Source organism: Solea senegalensis, linkage group LG5, assembly GCF_019176455.1.
Source record: "Solea senegalensis isolate Sse05_10M linkage group LG5, IFAPA_SoseM_1, whole genome shotgun sequence".
Lineage (NCBI taxonomy): Eukaryota > Metazoa > Chordata > Actinopteri > Pleuronectiformes > Soleidae > Solea > Solea senegalensis.
The window spans coordinates 14,748,274-14,760,137 of NC_058025.1; the positions used below are offsets into that span (position 1 = coordinate 14,748,274).

Consider the following 11,864-nt stretch of genomic DNA (forward strand, 5'->3'; position numbering starts at 1 on the left):
ACTGAATTGTGTGTTTATGAAACTAAAACGAACAAAGATTGTAGCGAAAATGTGCTTAGTTTTCGTGAAGACAATACTTGACTAGTGTCATTTTGTATTAAAACACTGATACATTATGAGATTAAATTCATTTATTGGGAAACCAGTTTGTGAACTTACCATAACAAAAAAAAAACCTAAATGTTAGAGTCTTGTTATTATGGTTAAGAATTTGCTGTCACCTGATGTTGCCCTGTTCACTCCGGAACAGTTGATCCTGTGTCTGACCTGTAAGTAAATTCCACTGCCCAGCTGAAACTGACACTCACCAGAGGAGGATGATGTAAGTGCCTGTCAGGAAGGGCAGGATAACCTGACGAACATGTATTGATCACCTTGAAGAGGGAAACAGCAACCTCATCTTGTAGGTTACCAGACACCCACTAACACAGCGGCCAGGAACACATTAAATATTTACATTTGATGACCAACAGAAAAAGGAGGCCTCCAGTATGAACTGGGCATCCTGTGTTTATGCAAGTTATCTCCTCGGAGCATAAGGTAACGTGTTTCCCTGTGATCTATGAAAACCTCTAAAAGAGAATGTTACTTTAATCTTGCTGCTTACCCCTCAAATCCCACTGTAAACCCACAGCGGAGGAAGGCACAGGAACATAATCCTCGCACCAAAAAGTCCAGTCTGGTGGCTCTCATCTGGACCCCATCAGGCTGTTTGTCCCCAGGCAGTCAGACTGGCATCCCTGTACCAGGCCCGTTTCTTTATTAAAGCCTCAGCCTCCCCTGACCCAGCACACAAAAAAGAAAGGCCCCCAGGGAAACACAGACAGAGACACACACACATGGTTCCCATAGGTCAGTATGGTTGTTTGTGAGTTGTGCGTTTGATTCCCTCATAGACCACATATGGATTTGAGCTTAAGTAATGTGGAGTTAGGTGCTTTTGGTCGTAAAACATCTGCTTAATGATAGTGCACCAGGATGGAGTGGCCAGCAGACACACAATGAGCCCGGGCTAAATCAGAGACACATGACATAAATAAGGTAGATTTCCACAGTTCGACTCGCTAATGTGATACAGTGCATGTGGAGCAGATGGAGGAACAACAGATAAGTATGGTGCTGCGGTGTTGGATCCACCTGCTGCTCCACGGACCGGGATTCAGCAAATTCAGGTGCTTAGGCCAAGTTTTCACATCTGTATCGGATCAGATGACACAAATATAATCACCTGGTGTGTCAGTAAAAATCTTACATATCCATTTAACTGGATTTAACTTTGAGTGACATATAAATCACTCATAATTAAAGTCATGTACCTGTTTTCTACATGTTCAACCAAGCAGGTCTTAAGAAAATAAAATGTAAAAAAAAGGGATGAATTGGTGGGTAAAAACTAGAGATGGGATGATACCACTTTTTTGTGTCCAATACCAATACCGATATCACAAACTCGAGTATCTACCGATACCAATATCAGTCCGATACAGTCATTTTAGACCATTTATGAACTATGAAGCTTTGAACAACCCATTTTTCTGAGTCATTTCAAAGACGTACTTCTCCAACTGTGTAAGAAATAGTGTTGTCATAAACAGCCCAAACATGACTCAGCTAAAATGCTTTTGCTGATTTTTACTTACAGCTTTACAGTCTGTTCATAGTGAAGCATGCGGCATATATGATTTTTGGATTGTACCAGATGTTACATTTTTACATTTTACATTTTTCCGATATTCGATCCAGTGATTTTTAAACAGTATCGGACCGATACCGATACTGACCGATACTGATTCCCATCCCTAGTAAAAACATCACCAGTTTGTGAGAAACAAAATGATGTTTAATTTTCAATATTCTCAGGTAGATTACCACATAATCTTTGCTTTCAAAATAAAAGCAGAGGGAGAACTCCTCAGTTCTCATGTTTAATTGAACAAAGATTCCTAAAAATTGTACTTTGGTTCTGTTCAACATCCTTGACTATAGTATATTAAATTCAGAAAGCAGTAATGATTATCTATCACCTGAATACACAAAAGATAAACCTTATCATTTATTACTAATTTTATCCACTACAAAAGTGGATACAACGTTTTGTTTGCTTTTTGGTGCTAAAGTGTATACATAGCCTTTTCATTTTGATTCCTTCTTTTTTTGTATTTGTGAAATCACATCTCCACTGACGCGTATAAATTTCCGGTATTTGACTTCTTATTGCATTTATTGAGATTATGTTTTTGTTTTGGAGAAGAGCATAAGAACCCAGGTCGAGCCACAGCCTGTAGGGAGGGATCAGATGCACATTTGTCTGTTTTATTGCCTGTTGTTTTGAACTTTAAAAGGCAATTCAGGGAGATAGATCTATAAAGATACACTAAATACTAAAGTCGAAGAGTCGTGAGCTCATCTCTACACCCTGCAAATCTCACTTATATTGCATTTAGAAGAAAAGAAAATAGAATATACTCCTAGGCCTGTAAAGATTTCCAAGATATCTTGCTTGTCTGTCAGCATCATTGCAGGCCCACATCTCTCCTGCACAGAGATTACATTCTTCGTAGAAAGAACAGTGAGTGCTGAGGATTTATCTGCACAGGTTTTGACTCCTGAGTCTGCCAGCATCTGAGAATTCGACATCATGCCCTCAATGTCAAATGCAATCTTGGTGCATTAAACTGAGAGAATGTATGAGTTCTGGAAATACTTAGAACTTAGTGATCATGTAGAATAAGTGATGAGCAAAATAATACGGTCAAAAACATTAGATGCAAAATGTCCGAACTTAACACTTAACTCTCGTCCTTTTATCTACAAATGTGCTTTTCTTTTAGCAAATCCAACAAATCGGCTTCATGTTATTACAGTGTTGTTATTCAAATCACACAAGTCAGAGGCACTGAATTATTCAAGCGGGATATCAAAAAGTCATAAATGGTGCATCCCAACATAACGCTAAAGAATAAACCTCAGATATATATTATTTCATTTTTATCTATATAATTATTACCAATGTAAGTGATGTCTGCTCCTCCCAATTCCTCGGCAGTTGCCACTGCACAAACAACTCCACAAAGGAAGTGCTGATAAGATTGCTTTGTTTGTATCTTCAGATAAAGACAAGACTGCTCCTCTGGTCGTAGATCGTTGACAGACATTAAAGCAGGCTCTAAAAACTCGCATTTAAAGGAAGAAAAACAGGGAACGGGACAGACCCCGACATTAAAGACACGGGGATCATGGGGAACAGATAAGGCAGGTCAGCTGTGCGTTTCCTTTATCACAGTGGATTTCTGGAAATGTCATTATCTTCTCACTATAGTTTGAGCCCCTAAAATGCACAAACCATGTCTTTAAACTGACGAAGAAAAACACATGTCATAGGCTGCACATTCAGCATGGATGCTGTACTGTCTAGTCAACATTGTCCATCCTGTTCCTGCTCCTTTGCCTTGAGGAGAGAATGATGCATGGTGCATAAGAGTGAGTCTCACTGGCTGAGAGCCAATCAGACACTCGAGTCACAAAAGGAAGACAGAGGTCTGGTGAGTGAAACTGGAGAGCTTCATTGCATTACAGTGCTGCAGGGAGAGATAACACTGTGATAAAGTGGCTCGAGGGAAAGAGAGAGGCCTTAGCAAGATGACCACGATAAGACAGCATACAGACATGGAAGCAGTCTGCAAAAGTAACTTAATATGATTTCTATCTGAAGAGACAGACGAGGACTTGCCACTTGTCAGGATTATCACATCCTAATGAGTAACAAGTGGGCCAATCTCAATTTGTGACATTCATCTCGCAAACACGACCTCAAATTCAAACTCATCACCCCCACGTGTACTGTACATGAATGGACTGGGTTTAAAAAAACATGCTGAGAGGAAAATACAAGTAAAAGCTTTTATTTTCTGCAACCCATGCACAGTAAAAACACGGCAACCACTCTTTGATTAACCAATAAAGCAATCATCAGTGCAAACTGCCGCCACGGGGAGCTGATGCAATCCTAGCACACAGCTTCTTCCTGCTCTGCAGCATCTAGTCAGATAAATCCCGCTATCACCTCTAGATTTGCATGTATGTAGGAACACACAAACACTGGTTTGTGCAACTGTTCTTCTGAGGACACTGGGTTGACACTGTGTTGAGCGTTAAACATTTAACTTTAAAAATGAAACAGATAATCCTTGGGCCTAACCGTGACCTAACCACGACTCAAATCTGAGCCCCAGATTCAACCAGTGCCTTAAAAATGAGGTTCAGCCTCATTAAAAGCAGTTTCTTTTTGTGTCCATGAGGATTACGGGTCCTGGCAAGGTCAGTGTTTATGTCAGAAAAGGTCCAGAAGAGGTAACAAATACAAGTACACACACACACACACACATGCAGAGCAGTACTTACTCCCATATGTGAGAGAGGGGAAGTTGAGTAAAGGAGGGAGGGATCAAAGTCACACAGCTACATACAACACAGTCATTTTCTGTGATCACCCCTAAGGTGAGGAGATCACTCCAGGAACATTCACATTAAAGCCGAGGAGTTGAACAACTCTGGCTCTTAATCCCGAGGGAGAGAAAGACCACCCCACACCGTTACCCCCGATGCTGTGTGAAGGTGGAGTCATTTGGGAGTAGAGAGCGAGAGAGAGAGAGAGAGAGAGAGAGGGAGACATGAAGAGAGAGCAGGAGACACAGGGCAACAGAAGAAGACATGGATTATCTGACATGCGCCTGGACTGACCAACATTCCTCTTTAAGACTTGAATCCTGTTTTCCTGCTCTGAGTGAAATCTGAAAATGTTTTCCTGCACATGTGGAGTGGAGCAGCTCTCTGACAGGTAGTGTGTGTGTGTGTGTGCATGTACATATATATTTTTTTTTATTATTATTTCACTGGAACTAAGGACATTTCTACTGGGACATCACTAACTTTCCAAAACTCAGCAACTGCCTGGAAATACAAGGGTCACACTGGAGCGGCAGAGCAGTATCAATTGACTGAAGACTTTTTTCGATCATCATTTTACAAAGAGAGTGGAATATCAACTTGAAACACAAGAGTGAAACCGGCAGTTCAATACCGCATATAATAATTACAAGGCAAATCGAAGCACTCGGACTCTGCAGGGGACCTCGACCAGCCTGTTGTGTGGAGGGCATCCCTCCTTGCCCTTCCAGCATTTCCTCACCCCCAGCAGCATGTCCCAGGCTCTGAGGCTGCCACTAGCCCTCCACACAGCACACTACCATGATCAGATGGGCTGCTGGAGGGAGTAAGGCTGCCTCTGCCTCATCCTGCTCCAGGGCCCAGTTAGGGGCTCATTCTGGCTCTGGGACTAATTTCAGACTAAAGTCACCAGCGCTGTGTTCCTCCCTGACTTTGCCCCTCCTGTTGGCCCTGGTGGTTTTCTCCTTGTCCCTGTCCGGGGCGGCCTGCCATCAGCTCCACAGAGAAAGACTGAGGCTCGCCAGCCCACGAACTCTCAGAGTCCCACTGAACATTTCAGAGACTGAACTTGTCCTTAGGACCAGGAACGCTGGGGGCCCTCCAGGTCGGACAGGGGGGCCGCAGGGTAGACATGTGCGCAGCTACCATCATCTCCAGGGGGATGTACGGAGGAGGAAGCTGTTCTCTTTTCAGAAGTTCTTTCTGAGGATCGATAGGAATGGAACAGTCAGTGGCACAAAGCGCAAGGACGACCCGCTCAGTAAGTAACTCAGTGAGTATGTCAATGTCAAAACTTAAAAAGCAGCAATTCAGGTAAATCAGAGGGAAACCGTAAAACAAGTGCATAATAGATTTTGTATGTAGAGACTAAAAATGATGCACCAGTAGACTCCTTTAAATGGCCTCAGAAGACACCTGTTTAGTGTTGTTATTCAGGGACGCTGAGAAACGCCTGTAATGTTCTCTTATTTGATCATTTATTTTGCAGGACGCTCCTCTTACCCCAACACTAAGATGGATGAATTACTATAAAAACGTCTTCTCACATTAAATGTATATTTCAATAGAAGCGGCCTGCCCCATCGTTTGGAGCAAGCATTCCTGATTAGACATCTTTTTTGTTTTAAACCAGACATCCCACTGATATCTCTCCTGTCCAAACACTCAGCACAATGGTGGTAGCTCTCAGATGGCTTAAAAAGGAGCAGGGGCCAGATAACCTGGTCATTATCAGACAGTCTTCACATCCCAGGATAAACAGCACTGATAACAAGCGCTGGAGCAGGGGGGAGGACACGGATGTCAGTCTCATTGATGCTTTTTAGGCTCGTTCTGCCGCTCTGTGTCTGCCTCTCTTTCACTCTCCCACTCAGATTGCCCGCCTGCCAGCCAGCATCGAAACAAATTACATACCCTCAGTCAAAGATCAGACGTTTGTTTAAAGCAGTTTGACGTGCTCACTCGGAGAAACACGTCTTTAAAGTGATTACACGTTGTATGTTTCGGCATATCAGTCACTCAGTAAAATAGCATTCTCATTAGTGTCCCGGCATTCCCACTGAGCTACGTGTGTGTGCTATCGGCCAGTGGGTGTGTGATCATATAGCAGCCAACGACGACACATGTGCGCACTTATAACTGACACACACACACACACACACGTGCATCTACTTCTCACATGCTATTTTTCCTCTCTTTGCTCGCTGTCTCGCAGCCCCATGGCAAACGTACATGGAACTTTTTTCATGCTTCTCTTGGGAGACATAAACCACACATTCAATCAAAAGTGACATGGGGGAGGTAAAATGTCAGAGGAGATGTTTGTTTTGACAAGGTCATGGCAGAAGCAACTTTATTTACTGACCATAATACATTGTAATGTCTCCACCGCCGCCTTTGTGCGCAGTTCCTTTTAAGCTGTAGACGCTGAAATTGTGTGAGGAAGTGTGTCTTTTTAAGCGTCCTGGTGTGTGAATGAAGTCGTATTTATTCTGTTGACTCACAAATCCACATTTTTTACAACAGTGTTGGGTTATTCCTTCATATGCGTATTTGAGTAGAGCGTGAACCGAATGACTGAGAGCGAGGTGAAAGAGAAATCCTCAAGAGGCACAAGTTCATGAATGACACGGCTGAACATCATTGTGACCACATCAAAGCCATGCGTCTTCCGTATCAATGGTGGTGCCATCAAAACGCTGTGTCCTGAGGGGGTCTGGGGACACTGTGTGTGGATTATGCACTGTCATATCAGGTTCACATGGTAAAGGATACTACACAACAGTAGCTGCAGTCTTTGCTCAGGCCCCTCGGGCTAGACATGATCCCAGGACTGATGTTCTTTGTGGACCATTGATGATTCCTTGACGCGACAAAAATGTCCTTTGATGAATAGCGAACGACAGCGTGCCTTATAATACACATATACATTATGTATATGGTCTATGGGCAAAACCCCCTTTATCATTTAATGATGCTTAGTGAATGTTGAAGAAACCACTTACTTGTGGTCTACAGACTTCATCTGCAGCCAGACTCCGATTGGACGATACGAGCTGTCAGTCTGCTGTCACCTTTTACTATCGTCGACTTTTCTCTAGATGGGAACAGAATTTACACAACTGACATTGTGTGCTATTGAAGAATAGCTGAAACTATAGCGACTGAGACCATTAGCTGCTCGGAAAAATGTTCTTTTTGCAACCACCAGTCGCCCCCTGGAGGCTGTTCATATTTATTTTTTACCTCCGCATCGGTGTCGTGGTTGAAACACAATTATGCAATTATGTATCGCTTATTAAGGTGACTTTGCACATTATATTGATGTATATCGAACCTTTGTGAAACTAATATTCAGGAAAATGATATCACAATATATATATATATATATATATCATTATGGAACTACTGCCCAGCCCTATGCATATAGCGGTGGTTGCAAAAAGAACTCCATTTGATGGGAAGTTAATGTCAGTTAACATTTTCCTGTTATATGTAGGCTGCAAGGACCCGGCCTTCTGTCTGTTCTTAAAGAACTGGTATCCAGCCTCCTACAGATTTATGGGGATGCCAATGTAAAACTGTCCCACATGGTCCTCATACCCGCAGGGGGCCTGTGCTGAAGTTAGGGAGCGGCGCAACGAGAAAAGGATGGAGGTTATGTTCAAGTCAGCAAAGAAGCGATACCATACGAATCCCAGTACTCATAGATTCACAGATGACGAGCAGCTCCGAACAACTCAGCGAGTAAACTGGTGACATACTGAAGCCAAGGTTTGTTGGCTGAAGAGTTGAGTATACATTATATTGTATGTGGATCACAGTGCTCCTTTAATCAAAGCAGTGTCATGACAAAAAAACCCCAAAACAGATGGCACTCTTATGGAGGCTTAAGGACAGAGATGTATAGCTTTTCTCAGAGGTGGTGAAGGTGGATATCCCCTCTATGTAAACACAGTCAGTGTGGCCCTTATCGAGAGTTAGTTCCATACCTCGCTCCACTTTTCTGTACGAGAGCAGCACCGATCAAAATTTCCATTTTTACTGATCTGGACAAGGATTATTTTGTGCGGGCATAAGAATCAAAGAGGGGAAAGTAGGAGGAAGAAAAAAACGTAACAGTACAAGCTGGAAAGCACATGTTTTTTGGCAGCCCACTGTGGAAAAACCACCTTTAATTCTCACTGGCATTGTGTGCCTCCATTCCCCCCGACTAACGCACCATTTACTGTTGTAACTCCAAACAGAGCATATCAAATAAGCCACACATTAGGGGAAAAGCAACCAGCATGCAAGAGAAAATCAGCTTTCTCCCTGCGTAAACAGCTGAACTTGGCCGGCTCACTTTAGGCAAGATTTTTTTTCAAATGTGGTTTGTAAAATTTACCCCTTACAAAGCATCGCTGTCACGTTTAAGGCCAAAGGCCTTTAATGCTGTAATTTGTGAGAGGGAGCTAAACGAGGAGCAGATTTTGACTTATGCCGTGCTCCCATACTTGCAGCCGTAACCTTATTGCTCTCCGTTCCTCGGCCAATCTCAGGTTCCACCAGAGAACAATAAATGGAGAGCTTGTAGCTTCGCAGCCAGGTTGAGTTTGTGAGTTGTGTGCAAGTGCATATTCACCTGCTACTGCTGCATGTGTGAATGTGTGTTTATAACGGCAGTGCATGTGTGTGTGTGTGTGCGTACGTGTGTGTGTGTGTGTATACAATCTGCCTCGCCCCTGCCTCCGGTGGCTGACTTTGATCAGTGATCATTGCAGCCTTTCTAATCCTCACTCCACCCCCAGTCTCACTGTCATGGCTCCTCTGTCCTCCTCTGTTCTCCCTCCTTTCATCCCTCCCATGTTTACAGAGCAGCCAGAGACTGCCATAGATTGTCTTACATCCTCACTCCATACCTGACACCTGATCCCATACAGAAACCAGCTCCTCTTAGATCTTCAATGACCGTTGTATCACAGTCCCCACCACTGCCTTTGCCGACTCAGGCCTCACTGCCCCAAGGTGCCAGTGTTTGAACTAGAAACTGATACAGCCCAAGACCTCGCGGACGAGGAAAGAAGCTGCTGTACTTTCATGAGAGGGGATTGTTCTTTGGGGTCACACCTGCATCCTCAAGCTGCCCACTCATGAACCACACTGGCAGCTCCAGAGGCCCCACAGCCACCGGTGAGTGGAGCTGACAGCAGAGTGGGCTGATGCACAAACAGTCATCAGACAGAGGAGGAGCTGCTGATCTGATCAAAGGATGTTGTCGACTTTCTGGAGTTTACACCCATACACCGACACATGTGTGTCTGTCTGTGTGTGTGTGTGTGCGTGTGTGTGTGCGTGTGTGCGTGCGCGCGAGTATACACATAAGTGAGCTTATCAGGATAAAATAACGACAGCTCACAGGAAGTGTGGAAAGGAAGTCTGAGGCATGAGCTCCAACATGCCATGGGAACGGGCATGGTTCACACACACACACACACACACACGCGCGCCTAAATAAGTGGGTTCCCTGGTCAAAGGACACATTAGGAAGTTATATCTCTCTGACCTCTGATACTGAGACCACACAAATAACCAGACCTGTCTGCAGCAAAAGCATCCCCTTGTTAACAGGGGTATAAATTAGCTCCTCTAATAGCCTGTGAGAAACCTGAATATTTATATAAACAACAATCAGAGAATCTCTCGGGCGTCTACCCACCTACAATTTTCAGACTTAACGACCTTTCCAGCTGGAGTCTGTTACACAGGTGGAGGTTGTGAAGCAACTTTATAATATCACTGATATGATTAAGTCCTTGATGTCATGCTGTATCCGTCTGGTGTGGCCTCTGACCGCTGCTGACTGCTTCTCGATGAGTCAGGAAAACATCCTATCACCTTTACTTCCTCTGCATTGACTTTTTTATTTGTGTGTGTGTGTGGGGGGGAGATGCATGCATCTCTGGAGAGATCCGTTTGGTAACAGTCAAATCTGGTGCAAACCCACCCTTCTGTTCACCGTGAAGGTCAACACATCGTGACATCGCCCTCTTTTCTCCGAATCGCAGGTATCCTGGAAATCACCTCGGTGGACGTGGGAGTGGTGGCCATCAAAGGGCTGAACACCAACTACTATCTGGCACTCAGCAGGAAGGGGGAGCTGTATGGAGCGGTTAGTATCAGAGTCAAAGGTCAATCTGGATGCTCCAGAAAGAAAGAAAGATGGTGTGTTAGATATTTGTGTCCTTGTCAAAGAAGGTCTTATCTTTAGTTTTGTAGCCGCTGCATCAACCCTGAATCGCTACCAGACCAGAGAATGCACGCAAACCTCTAGAACTAGTTTCCACACAAGCACACAAAGTGACATTTAGTGTTGATTAAGGGGAGGTAAATAAACATTGTACCATGTTCGACCGCAGACAGTGGATTTGCACAAGAAAATGATCCGTGTTTTGCCTTAACCTCACACGTTGGGGATATAACACTGAAACACGATACCTGCTGTGTTTTTTCCAGAGGGAGTTCGGCATCGACTGCACCCTGAAGGAGCGGATTGAGGAGAACGGCTACAACACGTATGCGTCAGCCGAGTGGAGGAACAAGAAGAGGCAGATGTTTGTGGGTCTGAACGTCCACGGGAAGCCACTCAAAGGGAAGAAAACACGCAGGAAGAACACGGCCACCCACTTCCTTCCAATTATGGTGTGAGCTGAAGAAATCCACGGCAGAGAGGAGGACAAGCAGCACTGGACAGAGAGGTTTTCAATACTGATAAGCTGTAAAATTTAAAAAAAAAAAAGACATTCACTGGAAATCTCTAATTTGGAAACAAGGCACTAACACTGTTACACACAAAATAACACAAATAAGCATGGTTTCTGCAAGTGACTGTGATTGAGATGAAGGTGATATCTGTGTTTTCTGTGGCACAGGATGCCTGTCTTTTCTGTGCCAAACAGTTTGCACCTGGAGTTTGTGTGTGACGGCGACAACACGGATGCTGCCCCAGCTAATGAACTGCAGTAGATACAGATGTTATTTATGATCCATGTTTTCCTGTGAGACGTGCGGGGTGGGGAGAGGTAGATGAAATACGAGAGAAATGCTCAGTTTATTGTGACAGCATTCAGTAATAGCGGATACCACACATTTAAACAAGCAAATGTTTAATACTTAACCACTGTGTTTTCGACTGTATTGTTATGATTTATTTATTTCGTGAAATATTTAACTGGAGGGGAAATCTCACAAGGCAAGCATTCCTTTGCATGCTTTACTTTTTATAGGAACTCTATATGTGAAAATAAAATTACCATTTTCTCCTCTGCAACTGATTTTTTGATTTTTGTCTTCTACCGGAGAACTGAGAAACCCTGGCAAATGTTCAGGTCATGGTAATTCTTATCTGGGGTCTCTCTGAGGTAGAAAAGGGGACAAAA

At 43.7% G+C, this 11,864-nt stretch overlaps 1 protein-coding gene across 1 annotated transcript; it reads left to right on the forward strand.

Moving 5' to 3' along the window:
• Positions 1–1,790: 1,790 nt before the first annotated feature.
• Positions 1,791–11,505, forward strand: LOC122769127 (fibroblast growth factor 10-like). The gene is made up of 3 exons (XM_044025428.1): positions 1,791–5,707; positions 10,494–10,597; positions 10,942–11,505. Exons 1-3 carry the CDS (start codon positions 5,248–5,250, stop codon positions 11,131–11,133), a joined length of 756 nt encoding a protein of 251 aa, XP_043881363.1. The 5' UTR covers positions 1,791–5,247; the 3' UTR covers positions 11,134–11,505.
• Positions 11,506–11,864: the final 359 nt, after the last annotated feature.